A 17520-nucleotide genomic window follows, 5' to 3' on the forward strand; every position below is an offset into this window, starting at 1 on the left:
TTCACTTCCAATCCAACACATTTAACAATCTTATATGAATCGAGGTACTGGTAAACTTCACGTACAGGACATCATGTCATTCACCATTCCAACATGATGGGGATAGAATGAAGAAAGGGGGTTTGGTATACAATAGGAAACATTTTATTACTAAAAAGTTGTCTTATACCGAAGGTGCTTTTTCAGCAGCGTTTCCACAACTATTCTTTATTGAAATCACAAGATTGTTTTTTAACCACTTAATGGAAAAAAAACAAATAATCACACATGAAATGACAGTAACTGTGGACTATATACAACAATGGGAGAGGAGGGTCACAGGTGTGGCTTCAACAGGCCAGCACTGTTTGGTGTTTTAACACACTAGGCTCATACAGGAGGCACTTGAATGTGAGAGCCTTAAGAGCCAGGACCTAGCCAGAGTGCTGGAGGGGGAGGAAGGTAAAAAATATGTATAAAACAATGACTACCTGCTTTGGAAAAAAAAAATCTTCAAGGAGTACATAATATGCATCTATTCCTTCAGTTCAGACCACAAGGCCTGAAGACTTGGTGGAGGTGGAGGGGGGTTGCTGTCACATGTGGGACACTGATGCACATACAGAGCATTTACACAGGCCTGCACCACAGAAATCTAGAGCACAAAGGGTGCACATTCAAAAGCATGCATCGCCCCACAACGAGAATTGTGGTTAAAAGGAAATGATGTATTTAGACATCTGCAACTACAACAAAACTCAACTGTCTGCTGCTTGAGATTGTTAATGCAATAGACATACAGTATTTACAGGAATTATATTTTTCTTTAAAACATCTGTCACTCCAATGCCAGTTAAATTTAAAAAAAAAAAAAAAAAGTCCATAACTGCATTGCTGGGTATGAGGGGAAGTTTACAATGATATATCGCAAAATCAATGTCTTCGAGAATGGCTACCATTTCAATGATCTATTTACAATAAAACACAATTATGTATCCATAAACAAAATAAAGTTGAGGAAGAACATAAATCCATGACATTCTGAATAGAAGTCTGTGGGTTGGCTGCTTCAACTGCAGAGTTCCTGTCAGAGCTGGTTTAGTGGTTGGTTCTATGTCCGCTCTAGGATTGTGTTGTGTTCAGATTTTTTCCTGGATAAAAGGGTGCTGCAGTGCCTGGTTGATGCTGATGCGTTTGGCTGGGTCAAGCATCAGGGTGCCATCCAGCAGGTCCTTCAACTGCATCACCTTCTTCCTCTGGTCCTCAGGCAGTCGCTGGCCTCCTATCATGTCTGCCAGCAGGTCTTTGGTGGGGTTGATGGTGCTCATCACCGTCACCTTCTCCTGATGGAGCAGAATTATGGACAAATGACAGGAGATGACGATATATAGATGCAATATATCAAATAAATAACATTTTAAACATTGGTTTAAATGTAATGTAGAAGTCAGAAGGAACACCTTACCCTTTCTGTCACTTTGTCGACTTCAATGTACAGGAAGTTCAAATTCTGATCGAAGTGCTGGTCTTTGAACAAGCCTTTACGGATCATCTGCGGAAAGAAAACCATGATATTGCATCAGCCTTAACTTCTTGAGCACTGGATGGAAGAGTAACATGCCTCATTTCATCTAGGAAGGGGAAACAATAAGCAACAGTGAAGCAACTGAAATTGTATGACGCAATTTTACCTTGTTGGGCATCTTGCCCTTGAGGTCCATAGCTAGTTTGATCATGTGATTGTTAGAGGATCCAGGAAACAGGATTTTGCCAGTGTAAAGCTCATATAAAGTGCAGCCAACAGACCACATGTCAATCCCATAGTCATACGGCTTTCCTATGACTGAGACAGAAGGAAATGGTGAGCAAGGTCCAGTTCTGAGCGCAACTGATTAATGATAAGATTAGAGGCGTATACAAATAATGCAACTTACTGATTTCTGGAGCTCTGTAGAATCTGCTGACCAGGTATGGTGTGATGTCATTTTCAGCAACATGGGATGCAGAACCAAAATCACACAGCTTCAAAATGGTCTTTGACTCATTTACCTTTTAAGAGAAAAAAAAAAAAAATGAGTACACGCAAGATTAATCATTCTTTAAGCCGATTCTAAAATTGAGTGTTTACACTGTACCAGGATATTGTCTGGCTTGATGTCAGCATGGAGGATGTTGCATCGTTTGAGCAGCTTGAGGGCCAAGAAGAGCTGCTGACTGTAGGATCGCACAGCCTTAATGTGGAGCCCAACGTCTTTACCGTATTTCTTTAATACCTCTCGCAGATTCATACTGTGGATGAGAACACAACAGGTAATTAGGAAGTAAGGCCATCATATAAATGCTAAACAACAGTAATAGATGCACACTTCTCAACTGATGAAAAGAAAGGAGTAGTGTTTCTTTTTCCAGTACCTGAGAGGCTCAAATACCAGACAAAGATGCTGCTTGTGGTAGAAGTGCCTGAACAGACGAAGGCAGTGGAACTTGTCATCAGGATCTGCATCATTCAGCTTCTTGAGGAATTCTAACTCTTTCAACCCAGTCTTCTGCCTGTTGACCAGAAAGTCATGTTTTATTGTTGCTGTTAATGCAAATTCAATCAAACATCCACATGATTATTGTTGTTGAGAGTAATTGTATTTGTAAGCATCTATACTTATTTGGATATACATTTGACATTCATGTAGAAATGTTTTTAATGCCTATAATAAGACCTGACTCACATGAGCTCATTGTTTCGTATGATCTTGACTGCCACCTCCTGGCCAGCCCTGGCAGTGTCTCTGGCTCTGATCACGTTGCTGAAAACACCCTGGCCCGTGTAGCCATAAACGTCATAACGCTTGTCCAGTGTCTCCCCGATGTTCACCCCTAAATAACCACACAAACCACAAACTTATAGACAAGCCTAGACAGGAGACATTACTTGGACACGGTTGTAATGGTACATTGTCATAACATTAAGCAAGCACTGATGAGTGTTTCCAATGATACCGACACACTGCACATCAGAGGCCTGCCTCCAGATAACTGAGAAAACAGAAGGATTAGGTAGGCAGCACTCACGATAGTAACCCTCAGCATCAGTCCAGTTGTCCCTGAGGTTAGGGTTCTCCTTGAAGTCCTTCCCTACACCTGCTGCTCTCATCCTGGCACTCTGCAGAAACAACACATAAAAGGAGGTCAGTAGCTCAAAACAGAGAGCTCAGATGTACTACAGCTTCCTGAATTGAAAATACTTACATCAAAGTCAGCAGCAAACATGTCATCTGACTCTGTAAACATGTCTGGGGCTGAAGGCTTCTTTGGGTTGGCTCCTGAAACAAACAAAAACAATAAAACGACACAGGATGAGTTTCTAGTCATCCACCATGTTGTAAAACAGAATATCTGGAACATGTGTTTGATTCACATACTCTGCAGAGCTCAAAATATGCTGCAGGTGGCAGAGACAGCCAGGCTTTGGATTACAAGCCAGCAACTGAATGAACACATGACAGAAAGAAACAAAATTAAAATCCCTGCATCACACAACTCTGCACACAAATCAAGCCACCAAATGCCATTTTAGTTTTGCATAGACTGGTACTGTTTGGTCAGTCTATGACATATTGTGAAATAGACCACAGAAAATGTCAGGTAGTTCCAAACTGCAGGGAAATACAAATATGAATCCACATTAATAATATCATTCATTTTAAAAAGGCAGGGGGCAACCGCTACCAATCAGCTTTCATCTTTGTTAATTAGGACTTCCTCCACATCTGCTAAACTGACCGTGACTGAATTGGGGAAACTGTTTTCATAGAAAGCAAAATGCATTTTTTGGTTACTATACAGACAACTAAAAAGAGACTATTCAAAAGTGATTGGTATCCCTGATAGAGCTTTCAGCTGTTCAGATTCTGATCTCCATGTTCACAGAAGGCTGAGCTCCTCAGTGATAAAAAGGAGCAGAAGAATCTTTTCTAAGCTACATTTCAAAAGGTTTAAGTGATGGGTGACTCCATTCTGTCACAGATAAAGTATATGGAGCTACTTGTGTGCTGGGCCTATTTCTCATCCTATTCCAACTAAGATTTCAAGCGAAGCATGGCTGATGTCTTTTTGGTAACTAGCGTAATCATACTTCTGCACTTCAGCAGACATGGAGAAAAACACTGATTGGTAATGGTGAGAGGATAATAAGATTCACCCCATGTGGAGGCACCACTTCTGGAAAAAAAGTGTCTAGGACAATGATTGACCTGTGTGCCAATTTACACAAATCTGAACAATTACAGCGAATATATCTGAGAGATATTCAATTTTTGCATCCTGTCAAAAGCCATCACATATATTTTTAGAGAAATGAATTAGTTAACTAGAGTGCACAGGTTCATTCAGTTGGCCTTGTACGCCAACAGATAGGATAATTTTGACCAGGACATTACCGTCTTTCTCCTGGGCGATGAGGTTGTGCTTGGCTTTGATGCTGGCCTCAAAGGTGTTGAGGTTCTCGCGTTCATACTCTTTGACATCTGCGGCTACACGCTCCAAGATGTCATCAGGTGAGGGTGAACGGCTGCGTGTGCTGCTCTGAGGGCTGCTGGGCTCCGACACCATGTTGGTGTCGTCATTCACAACTCTGTATTTCTGTACAATGGCAGGAATTGTGTGGACATAAGACATTTCAAAACATAGTAAGCCACAGACAGTGTTTTTTGTTAAGGTAGACAGGCTGCTATATAAAGAGAGTAACTTATAGCTTATTCACAAATATTGGATTAATATGGCAAGTAATAAGACAGCAGGTTTGGATCACAGTAGGTGTATACAGACCTGGACAATTGCCAGGCGCTGCTGGCGGCGCTGTTCAATGAGAGCCTCTTCATCTACCTCCTCTCCATCAAAGTCCTCTAACCTGCAAGCACAAACAAGGCTTTAAGAAATATGGAGCATATTTTCCTGTATTATCAGCAAGGCCAATGTGAGAGTATTCTGAGGTACCGTATCAGCTCCATGTTGTTTGACTGGATCACAAAATGCCTATTTACATGTTCAAATCTTGCATTATCTTTGAGCCAAAATAAAAAGTAGCCCATGTAGCCTTGATATTATATTACATATAAAAACACAATAACAACTGCCTCTATAGGAATAGCAGATGCAGAAGGGCTAATATCTTCTTTTACTCACACTTCTTCCTCCGAGGATTCCTGGTCGACTTTCATGCCCTCTGAAAGGCTTCCTTTGAACTTGTCCTCGTCTCTAGTGCGTCTTCTCCTATCCCGATCGCGGGACATTGAGCGTCGGTACTGTCTGAGCCTGCCATATCTGTCTCTGTCCCCAGACCTGCAAGGCATAGAAGTCAAGGAGGGATTGTTTATTAGCTTGTAAAAGTTTTAACCTGAAGAAAGGTCTCACCACTACTACTGGGAGACATTGGGAGCAAGCAAGAGTTCCACAGAGAAACACTAAAACAACATTTAAGTAAAAACAAATGTCCAACCTCCCAAAATATGACAGATGCCAAGGTTTGCCTTTGATTAAATAAAACACATTGGTTTAACAGAAATATCCTCTGTTGTGAGCAGAGACAAATGAAAGTTATTAATAAGTGTCATCACCTGTGTCCTAATGGAGACCGCCTGCGGGGGGAAGAGCGGGAGCGTCGTCTTGGTGATGGGGACCTCCGTCTTAGAGGTGAGCGACTCATCCTGCGGCGAGAGGATGATCTGGGACTGGTCTCTCGTGATCTGTCTCTGCCTGGCCCTGCGTCTGGTCGGGGGCGCTTCCTGTTGAAACATAAGGGGAGTGGGCAGACAGGTTGAACTGTACATTCTACATTGTCAATCGAACAAAACCGTTGTGCAAAACAACAACTGGTGCTTTCAGACCAAGGAGTACTGGGGAGTCCCTGAGAGAACTGCCCACTAGGGAGCTGCCCCAAGAACTACATTCAAGGGCTTATTTTAAGTGACATAAGCCAGCTAGTGTTTAGTATAGCAACAACATACGACATAATACAGCAGTATTACTATAAATATAAACGAACAAACGGTCAAATATTTCATCTCATTTGTGTGCCGTTTCACTCATCTCATGTTTCAGGCAACTTATTTCACTGTGAAAAGTTATAAAAGTCAAAACAACTTCCACCAACCTTAGTGGTGAGTCCTGCCTGTCAACATCCCTTCTCCTGAGGTCTGGGGAGCGGCTACGGCCCCTCCTGGGCGGGGACCTTGTCCTGGGTGGAGAGTTGCTCTGTTTCGATGTCCTGTCTGAGGCACTAGCCGAAGGGTGGTGGGCATCTCTGTGGCGAGGGGAAGCGCTGCGTTTTCTCATTGGGCTGTGAGGCCCCCGTCTGTGAGGAGAGCGGTTCTCTTTCCCCGACGAAGCGTCCTTGGATGGGGACTTGGCTGGCCGTTTGTCCCGGTCAGCATCTGATCGACTCGGCCGCTCTCGCCCAGGTGATCGGGACCGTCGGCTCGCTCTCTCCTGGTTTGGTCTGTCATCGCGCGGTGGAGTGGACCGTTTATCAGTGCGGCTGCCTTTCTGCTCTCCTCTCCAGCTCGAGGGGGAGTTGGACTTCCTGGTTCTCTCCTTGGACCTGTCAGCGCTGTCCGAACGCTTTCTGTCTTTTGACCTGCTCCTGCCGCGGCCTCTGTCTTTAACACCTGTGTCCTTGGTGGTTTTGGTCACCTTGTCCTGCTTAGACTCCTTGGCCTGTCCTAGCTTGTCTGCAGACTTACTTCGACTACGACGTTTGGTGCTGGACTTACTTCCCTCTGTTGAGTCCCGTCTAGATTTTCCACTTTTTCCCCCTCTGGGAGATATGGGTTTACCTGAGCTGCCCCTTTGACGCTGTTCTCCATTTCTGATCCTAGCATCTCCATCCTCTTCGGATCCAGAGTTATAACCCTGAAGGATCAAACCCATGCCTGACTGAACCTTCCCCTCCATCAACTGGCTGTCCAGCTCAGCTTTGATCATGGCCCTCTGTTTCTCCAAATCCTCCAGCAAGGCCCTGTCGTCCAGACTTGGATTTCCAGAGGAGGGAGAGGATTCAACTTTTTTGTGGCTGGAGGAGCCAAAGAGGACAGCACCAGAGGGAGACGAGCCCTCTTTGCGTTTGTGTTTCCTGTGTTTGTGACGATGCTTTCGTTTGCGGTCCTTGTCCTCATCAGAGGCATGCTTGTGTTTTTTGTGCTTACTACGATGCTTGTGTTTTTTCCTCTTGTGTTTACCGCTGCTGCTGTGATGTTTGGACCCTTCTTCTGTCTTCTCGCCATTAGTTGGTGCCTCCTCCTAGGATGAGACAATGCATCAGCTTGACAATTTGTTCATGTAAGATCTCAAAACTGAAATTTTAAGATATGTAGTGAACATAGTTCAAGTTTATGTGGTTGTACTCTTCCTGATTGTATCAACAGAGTTATAGATGAGTATCAATATAGGGTTATTCAATTTTGATTAGGGTTAATTATATGAAAAGATTATGATTGCAGAATGGATATGGGTATTATTTGAATTATGTATTTATTTTCTCTGTTTGTATGGTAGTTTTTAATGTAGGGCTATCAGTGTGTGGTTGTGATGTGGCCTTGGTGAGCTACCAAAAATAAAACAGTTGCACGGACCAAAAATACACCTCCTTTTAAATATAGCTTTGTGGAAAAACTGCCAAATGTTACATAATTTATATCACTATTTGCTATTGAATGTGTCCAGATTGAGGTGCAGACATGGAGGAACACTGTCACTACAGTTAAGTTAACATGAAACTGAATTTAATGTAGAAAGTTTAGGTCAGAATCACGGCATCATACCACTGATGATAATTAGGCCTGCTGTTGTCGACCCCTACCTCTTCCTCCTCTTCTTCCTCCTCAGACATGTCTCCGCTGTCCTCATTTCCACTTCTTTCGTGGCTTTCCAGATCCTGTTTCCTGTTCAAAAGAGAACAATCTTAACATACTGAACACACAATATTACACATTAGTGGTAATTATGGGTAATTGACCACACTGGTGCGATACAAATTTGGAGATTTGGACACTACAATTATGCAGTTTATATATATCAGATGAACAACAAATTAAATTAAAACATGGCCACAGTGCATAAACTGACAATGACTATAATCCCTTGTTGCATCCCTAATAAATATCAAGGGAACCGAGCTCTCCTCCAACACTAGTAACCACTGGCAACCTGTGATTTTGGTGTCATTAAAATAATCCCCAACAGTCTGTTCTGTGATGAAACACTTTTACTTATTTATTTTTGAGTACTAAAATCATTAAAAGAGATTTTCTGTGTATTTTATTAATTAACGTAAAGACCATAATGAACTAATACGCTCTTCCAGGGTTAATTAGCAGCTGTGCACTCATTAAAAACACCATCTACTGCTTACACTGTGCTCATTGAAACACACTGACAATAAAAGCCACCACAAACACAACTCATCTCAGTGATCAACACCAGCTGGAGGTTACGTAATGTGCTGAATTTAGCTAGAAACTACAGGAAAACACCAGAGAGTGGATGTTACGAATAATGGCCGCAGCAAGAACTGTGTTTGTTGTAGCCGGAAAACGACACTCATATCTGTGTCACCATGGAAACTCACCCCCCCCTCCCCGCCCCCCTTGAGCGCGACCGCCAAGACGATTTCCACTCGTTAGCTCGGATACGCTAACGCTCCTTAGCCAACTTAAGCGCTAGCGAGCTACAACCCGAGCTAGCTCCTGGCCGTGCTAACTTACGCCGCAGCATCGCCGCACGCCACCAAATCCCCAAACCTGTCCCTAACCCGCGTAGCTACACTTTAGGGCAGAAAACACGCCACCCTGCAGTTGAGCTACACTTTTACTCGCTCTGCGTTTGGCGAAACTTTAGTGCTAGGTGAGCTAAAGACCGTTAAGCTACTCGGGCTAAGCACGTTAGCCAGCCCCGGCAACAACGTGAACCTGTTCCTCTGGCTCACCTCCGTCCCTCTGACGCACACTGCCGTCCCCCTTCGGTTACCGACGGGGGAAAGCTCTTGCGCTTTATTACCACTCATCTTTAAATTAAACTACTTACACGTGTTCGTTGCCATTATTCATTCTTGTGGACGCGATGTCCATCTCAACGTCGGCCATTTTCCTCAGCTGAGGCGGGGGGCTTTTCTTCTTTGATTGTTTTTTTTTTTTTTTTTTTTTGTTTTCCGCCACACAAGTACGACTGTGTCAGGACTTTGATGTGCCCTCTGTTGAGCTGGCGGCGCACTGCAACCCGGATTCGTGCACTTAAAAACGTGTCTTTTGTCCACCAGCAGGGTGTATGCTTGTGCAGCGTGTAGTTTTAATTATCAATACATGAACAGGAGGGTTTAATGAATGAGATGACCTGACAAAATAAGACAAAGGATCACCAAAAACTAACTGTTCTTGTCTGTTAATAAACAGTTTCTAAACTTCCGAAAATTGTCTATATATATTCTATAATCTATACGGTGTGTACACCAGCGTGCAGCCTCGGAGAGACACTCCAATGGGCTACAAACAAGAGAAAAACACTGCAAAGGGTGCGTCCCAGCATGTTGCTTTGTATGCTTATACCACAGGATGGCCCTGGAAGTCAATTTGTGGATCATGTGGTTTTGGGGCCCCTCATGCACTATGGGGTGCACAGGGTCCTCACTGTGCCCCATTGGTATGCTCAACAAAAAATGTACATGAGGACTTGGTTTAAATTTTCTATTCTCCTCCTCCTCCTGAGCATTGTAACCACAAGAGCACACAGTTCATGGTTTTTTTCACTGTATGTGTTGGTGCAGTAAATATGTCTAAACTGATACAGACACTGTAGTCTTGAAGAGCTGTATCTTGCATCCTTTTTACTTATAATCTTTTATGTTTCATTTAATCTGACATTAAACTTTGTTGTTGCTTTAACTGTATGCCTCTTTACTGTAACTTGAGCTATCTGAGGCAATTTAAGTATTTGAATTTATCCTCGAACAGTTTAAATGTTGGCTGGCTTTATAGTAAACATGTTGCATGTATTACAAACTGTGCATGAGACAAATTATATACTGAACTATCCTGTTATAAAGATTAAATTCACAGTTTTGCACTGCAAAAACAAGCCCGACAAGCAAATAAACCTAACATTTCACTATGAAAGTATCTTGTTGTCTGTAACACCAAGATAATGTTTCATTTACACTGTACTCTGAGATATGCAAGTTACATTTCTTTCATATAAGTGTGATTACAGTCTTCCGATCAGAGCTGCTACACATGCAAAGCACAGGTCCATTACCAGAGATGTTAATCCTTCTCAGAAGTGAAACCACAAAAAATGTGATTGTTAACTGGAAAGGGTAAAAATACCAAACACCACATCTGATTTAGTGTGTTGCCTCGTGTCAAATTTAAAACATAATCAGACAGATCTGAGACACTGTGTCAAAAATGTAAGAACTAAGCAGTTCTAACACAGCTCAGTGAAATCACATGACATTCGAGGCTGCAAGAGCATTCACGGGATGGTTATTATCCACAGTTGACAGTTTTATATGAAGCAGTAAATCGTGTTATTGTGAGGCACCTGTGGATGCTTATTCACAGCAGTGTGAGAGTAAGGGAGGCGTGTAGATATAACAGCATTAATGTTGGCATCATGGCAGATGGGACTAGTGGTTTTGGCAGTTAACAGTCCTGCAGGTGTTATCATTAGCCTGGTGTAGGTTTGACTAAAAAAGAAAAAAAAAATGTTTTCTTTGCTTCTGTTTTAGATTATAAAGCAGTTTATATTAAAGATATAAAAATCTAAGGGGACTGTTCTTCCCAGCACATCTGATATAAATATATATGTATGCACAGAGGGCTTTAAGGCTGTAACTCACAGTCTGGGCCTTCTGCAGCACCGTGTGTCTCAGATTTATATGGTAAAGTTGCAAGCTGGAGGTCTCACCACAGATTAAAGTGTCGGCCATGGAGACATTAGATATTCCATTAGTTGAGACCTCTGTCCCAGTGTGACCAGTAAATCTTGGATGTGTACAGTTTGTGGTTAATGTTGTGTGCTGCTGTGCAGTCTGCAGAAGACACTACCTGACACCGTGTCATGCAGTTTATGATTTATAATGTGTTTTCATGTTTTATTTTTAGGCCTCTAACTTAAGTAAACAACAACAGGCAATACATACTTTGAACATGGTAGTTTACAGTAGTTTACTATGAAAGTCATAAACCTTAAAGGTATAGTCCTGCATTTTGGAAAATCTGCTTATTTGCTTTCACACAGAGAGTAAGATGAGAAGAGCAATACCAATTGCATGTCTGGCTCGTAAAGCTGGAGCCATGAGACAGTTAGCTTAGCTTAGCATAAAGACTGGAAGCAGGTGGAGTCTTGTCACCGCGATGTTGCCAGGCAACCAGTGGAGACACCAGGAAGTCACCGCTCTGGACCAAAAAAATTGTCTAGCATGTAAGCCCCAAATCTTTATTTTTTTCCTCTTCACTTTTTGTACTGATTAAACAAACGAGGTATAACGGGTTAATTAATGAGCTTTACAGGTGCTGGTTGATCAAGCCAACACTGGAACTTTATTTAAAATTCCAGGGTATAGATCCTAGAAGTTAGGGAAACATGTATGCAGCAACCCTACTAATATTTCTATTGTTTACACTGTGCAAAGAGTTTCAAAACTGAAGAAAAATAAGACATATATTCAAAAGTTTAAGGGTCTAACTGTGTTGCAAAATAATGCACATTGGCACAGTCTTAACTCAGCCTACAAAACCCAAAAAAATCAGCATTTCACTTCAGTTTGTGCAGTAAAAACTGTGATATAACATGTACTGATAGAGCAACATTCACAGAGACAACTGCATGAATTCACTGATGCCCCAAACCCACAGATCTGATTTACGACTTTTGTGGCTGGAACTTGGATTTCCACAGAGAGGAAATAAAGCAAGCAGACGGTAGGTCTGCCTTGACTGTTATAGGGCCTCTGCTCTCCAAGCTTCACTGGAGACACAATAAGGATGGAGCCATAAAACATGAGGTCCAACAGATGCGCAGTGAAGACAACCACAGTCCATTATACAGCCTGTTAAAAACACTCAGGCAGTTCGCTAACCCACTGTCACCTCAGCCCCTGCACTCTTCATTGGGTTTTGTTTGCTGGTGCGGACGAGGACAGAGTTATGGCACAGAACGACTTCCTCTGAGTGAAGCTCTGCCACAGCTCACAATGCTTCTCAATGAAAAGGGAACGCCTGCCTCCATCAACGCAGATGGTATTTGTTCTCTGACAGATGTATCCATCGTTATGTTTTTCTTTTTTCCCCTCTTCCTTTCTGAACAGTTTTGCTTTATGAGCCCTTGTTTGATTTTCTGAAAGAATAGGGGCTGGCAAAGGTTTTACAAGTGCACAGAAGCAGGTTTAGGAGTACGACCTAAGCATACGGCCTTGTCAGATGCTGAATTTTATGTTTGCTTCGAGGGAAGGGACGAGGAAACAGGTTTACAATGTCACGGCTTGTGAACAACTGCGGCAGAGTGACTTTGAAACTGGCCTTATAGTTTGTCTGTTGTCATCACAGGTGGTTTTAATGTCATTTGGAGCTTGATTGGAGACATCTGTGTTAACATCGTCACTGCAGATCTCGGGTGTGGCAGAGGTAGAGTTCGGCATTGAGGGTGTGACAAATTACAAAACAGGAGATGCAGAAGCTCTCATTTTCCTCCTCTCAGCTGTATAATTAAACATGGGTGTAAAATTTTACTTGGGCGATAATCAAAGCCCCGAATGTCAGTCTTTAACTGTGCTGTAGGTCCACCACCCAGGTTACAAGGTAAACATCCACCATGATATTAAGAAAATGTTCTTTCCAAGACATCAAAACACACTGCTGAGTGAGGATATTGGGGTTCATTAGTGAAATCATTACTGGCTAAAGAGGGCTCTCTTAATCAGAACTCCTTTAGATTAAGAGACATAGATAGACCTTACTGCATGTGTCACTGCAAGTTTTCAGTTCGCCTGTCACAATTACATTATCGACTATCTAATATATACCATATATAATTATCGTCTGTCACAATAGTTTCTTATTATTTAAGAAATTACCAACATTTTAGCCAACATGATGCCAGAATAAACAGCAGGGTACCATTACTATACTGTCTGTTAAGGAAGAAATGAGTCTAGTCTAATCCCTGTGCCAAATGTTTAATATTTATTTAAGTATAATTGTTTTTCACATTCCTAATCTAATGTCTGAATATTCTTAAGAATTAAAGGTTCATTGCTCTTTAAGAGGATGCACTTGCATTATTATTTTTTACATTATATCATTGGCATAAAATAGTCTTAAAATGCCAACTATATCATTTATATTCTTAGCACTGTCAAAGTTGAAGATTTCTGTATTTGACGTTTTGGGAATGAGAACAGGCTGTAAGGGTTATAGGAGAAATTACAGTGACCACGAAACCTGCAAAAAACACAAAAGGCCCTCTCTACAGCCAGTGTTTGGTTTGTCCTTTCTGGGCTACTGTAGAAACATAGTAGTTCGACATGGCAAACTCCATGGAAGGTGATCCGCAGCGTTTGTAGATAAAAATCTAATTTTAAGGTAACAAAAACACAAAATGTCCTATATTCAGGTGATTATACACTAATATTACATTCCATTTCCTAAACACTGGACCTTTAAGGAATAGTTTAACATTTTGGGAAACATGCTCATTCACTTTCTTGCTGAGCGATAAAAGAGATGATCACTCACTCTCATATCTATCTGTTAAATATGAAGTTGGAGCCAATCTAGCATTAACACTGGAAGCACATATGTTATTCTTTAAATCCATACAAATTTAAGATGTTGTGAAGTCTATGCAACAAAAAAACTAACCCTTAGAAAATAACTCCTACCCTTATAAATTTGGTCATATACAAATCTTAATCCTGGGATAATCCTGAATGAATCCTTATGCTAATCTAAAACTAATCCAAATTCTTATTTTTAACCTTAACCCAGTTGCTAATCCTAAATTAGTCCATTAAAAGTGCAGAGTAGCAAAATGCCTCCTCAATTTTGAGTGTTTTTCTTTTTTATATATATCTTTCTATCCTGAGAGGATTTGAGCGCACACAAACAAACTGTCGTCTATCTGGTGACACATCAGTCTCTCCTCAAACAAACCCACCCTGAACAATTCCTCTCGCTCTCTTACTTTTCCCCCCACAGAGTTTTGGCATTGGCTTTGTTGTAATGAGAGACAAATGTGTTTAGAATTCTGCATGAGAAAGCATTTAAGGACGAGTGGGCAAAAGTCTATTTTTCCATTTAAAGTTTACTCTTTCAGAGGAATTACACTGGAATGAGGTATTGAGACAGAATGTGCTGACTGTGTAAATGTGGCCAAACCACAGATTGAAGCCCTGCTCAAAACAGACAGATCCTATTATTACACAGAGGGAGAAGGGGGTTTTCTGATAATACTGAAGCGGTTTCTCTGTGTAATACAATCATTCTCTAATCATTTGTGTTAAAAATGTAATGTGCAGCATATAGCATCTCCGCATTCCACACAAAAAATCAAATTATATTGTCAGTAAGAAACAAATTATTTCACAATGAAACATGCTTTATAGATTTTCTATACTTAAAAGTTTTAGATGGGCTATCCACCACTTTGCTCCAGACTGAAATATCTCAACAGCTACTGGATGGATTGCTTTGACTGCAGACACTCGTTATGCCCGGAGGATGAATCCTGACTTTTGTGATCCCCTGACTGTTCATCCAGCAGCACCATGAGGTTGACATTTTTATTTTTCAGTGAAATATCTCATGAACTATTCAATACATTGCCTTGAAATTTGTTGCATATACTCATGGTGCCCCAAGGATTAATCTTAATGTCTTTGGTGAACCCCAGACTTTTCATCTGGCACCATCATAAGATCATTTTTTAATTTGTCCAGCGTTTTGGTCATGACCAAATGCAAAATTGATGACAAATAACTCATAATAACAAATAAACTATTAATAATTTGTGCTGTGCGCCAAAATGTTAGTGTGCCAACATGTTAACCATGATAAATTTAATACCTGCTAAAGAGCATGTTAACGTCATCATTGTAGGTATATTAACATGTTGATGTAGGCATTTTGCTCAAGATACGACCAATGTAATGTAATTTAACCTTTCAGATGCAAAGCTACTTTTCAGTTTAATTAAACCTCAGGAGGTGGTGCCAAGAAAACAATTTTCAGAATAATTGGCAGAGCTGGGTGGTAAATAATTTGCAACTATAAGTTGGCAGACTTTCATCTTTGTTCATTGAAAACCAAAAGATTGATCATTTTGGAAAGTTTGGCTGACTGGCTGCTATAGATTTTTTTTTATCTTTTCAGTCTCTCTCTGGAATTCAGTCTGATGTTTGTCAGAAGATTGTGGTTGTTTGAAGCTGTCCACTGAAGTCATTACTGCCCCTCGCTATCTATATTTTAATGGCGAGGCTTTTGTACCAAAGACCAGCAAATAGCCCATGTTTGGCTAGTTTTCAGGACAATTTAGCACTGCCTCTGTAAAAGGTTTGCATAAAACTGCTTCTCACACCTCAGTTACATAACAAGTCGACATTCAGTGCAGGTCTGAGCTACTTTATTATTACAGTGCATCACAGTCATTTTCTTCCCATTGTATAATTTCTGCTATTGCAGTGATACAGGTTAATGGTTGATACTTTGCGACTATCTCAAGAAACTCTATGTAATATGATATGTTCTTGTTGTAAGCAACCACTGAGATGAAAGATCATATCATTTTGCATTCATGCAATGCTCCATAGCATTCTTGCCTCACTCTCCTTTAATATAATTTTCAATATCTGATATACTTACCACAAAAGTACCACAAAATAGTCATTCATTTAACTACACTAAAAAGCCTGTTTGCAACTTACGTTTAGTGTTAGGCATGCGTGTTACTTCAGACATGACTCTCATAAAGCAAGATTTAGTTCATTCATTATGCAATTTATCTCATCTCCATTCTGAATACCAGTTATCAGTAAAAGAAAAGGGGCATTCATACATGCTGACTAGTCTGCATTTTAAATAGAGATATTAGGAATTGATTATGATCACTGACCACAAATCTGTTTTTTATTTTTCAAGTGGTTGGATATGCCCAAGACACAGTTCCACTATAATGTATATGAAAAAAACACTTTCGGTATACACCTCAGTAAATTCCTGGGAATACGACATATGGTTGATGATGTGGAACTTCCAGAGAACTGAGAATCCCACACTGAGTCTTGATCTTCCTACAAATGTACTTGTGTATTCTTTTAAATGCAGACAGTTTGACATTGACTTACTGGCAACAGGAACCAAACAGCTGAATATGAAACTGTCACATGTGAATGAGAGCTCTTTGGACAGTTTAAATATGGTAAATTTAAACTTTATATTTCCCTGACTGGCTTCATTAGCCTGTTTGGAGTCCTTACAGTTGCAATAGCGAGACCAAAACACTCACAGAGGTGCGATTGCGAGCTCAGAAGGGGCATGAATGCAGTCTTTTGCGTCAACCATCTGCCCTGTCTCATAAAACGTAATGAGGTCATTACAGCAGGATCGCTTTCTCTGATCTCAACAGTACAATTTTCTGTTTTCTCTACAAATTTATGTGCATTTACGTGTCTGTCCAGTAAATTTACAGCTTCCTTTTACTGGCAATTAACATGCTATTTCCTGAACTGCATCGTTATGAATTGCTTTTACAATAACAGTTTGCAGACAGTCCCCTTCCCATTAACTACTGTATACAGTAACTACTGTATACAGTAGTTAATTACAGCTGAATCCTCATTACTTGACTGGGCCATGGCTTCCTGTAAAGCTCTTTTACTGGTCTCTGCCTCTCCATTCAGTGAAACATTAGTGTGCTGCTCAATTGAGCAATTCAGAGAAAACTGGATTCTTATTCTTTTTTTGGTGTCTCTAAAAGGAGGCAAATAATGTGGCAGCAGTGCATTTTCTTTGTGCTGTGGCTAAAAATTGGCTAAAATACTGGTATTTTGTGAAGACATGACTTATGTGAGGTCAGAAATGGACAATCTTGCAAATATTAATGCCCCTTAGCTGGCAGAAGAACAGCTGGAATCCAGTTGTTGAGCTTCATGAGATTGCATGTCAGCAGCTTCTTCTCAGAGTTTTTTCCTGTGGTTATCTCCAAACATCTTATTTGAAGATTAAGTGTACTGATTTTAAGGAACCATGTGGCAAAGGCACCAAATCCAGCGTTAATAAAAACTATATTTAACTAAAGAAAAAAAAAAGAAGAAAATAAGCAATTTCTCCTGATTATAAATAAGGAGATGGGCAGTTTTGCGTTTGCAGCCCTGTGCATTCTTTGCATAATAATACCCTGTTGTCAAGGAGGGAGGAAGGAAGGAAGGAGGGAGGGAGGAAGGAGAGGGGAGGAAACTGTGCTGAAAGAAGAGCAATCCAGACAGTGAGAAGTGAAATGTTC

At 40.9% G+C, this 17520-nt stretch overlaps 1 protein-coding gene across 1 annotated transcript; it reads right to left on the reverse strand.

Moving 5' to 3' along the window:
* Positions 1 to 121: 121 nt before the first annotated feature.
* On the reverse strand, positions 122 to 9127 carry prpf4bb (pre-mRNA processing factor 4Bb). Its single transcript, XM_051410511.1, has 16 exons — positions 9052 to 9127; positions 7829 to 7910; positions 6125 to 7269; positions 5589 to 5756; positions 5158 to 5313; positions 4801 to 4882; positions 4413 to 4614; positions 3223 to 3296; positions 3046 to 3136; positions 2703 to 2850; positions 2392 to 2529; positions 2115 to 2268; positions 1914 to 2028; positions 1671 to 1822; positions 1445 to 1531; positions 122 to 1322 (listed from the first exon to the last, which is right to left on the reverse strand). Exons 1-16 carry the CDS (start codon positions 9108 to 9110, stop codon positions 1119 to 1121), a joined length of 3057 nt encoding a protein of 1018 aa, XP_051266471.1. The 5' UTR covers positions 9111 to 9127; the 3' UTR covers positions 122 to 1118.
* Positions 9128 to 17520: the final 8393 nt, after the last annotated feature.

This window comes from Dicentrarchus labrax, unplaced genomic scaffold, assembly GCF_905237075.1.
Source record: "Dicentrarchus labrax unplaced genomic scaffold, dlabrax2021, whole genome shotgun sequence".
Classification (NCBI taxonomy): domain Eukaryota; kingdom Metazoa; phylum Chordata; class Actinopteri; family Moronidae; genus Dicentrarchus; species Dicentrarchus labrax.

Bases quoted from the DNA above. Each gene is read 5' to 3' on its own strand.
- prpf4bb (XM_051410511.1), bottom strand. From the start codon at position 9,110: ATGGCCGACGTTGAGATGGACATCGCGTCCACAAGAATGAATAATGGC. The intron at 2,269-2,391 runs GTACTGGAAAAA...TCTCATCCACAG, and splicing joins CTGGTATTTGAGCCTCTCAG to TATGAATCTGCGAGAGGTAT. The intron at 2,029-2,114 runs GTACAGTGTAAA...TTCTCTTAAAAG, and splicing joins TCAAGCCAGACAATATCCTG to GTAAATGAGTCAAAGACCAT.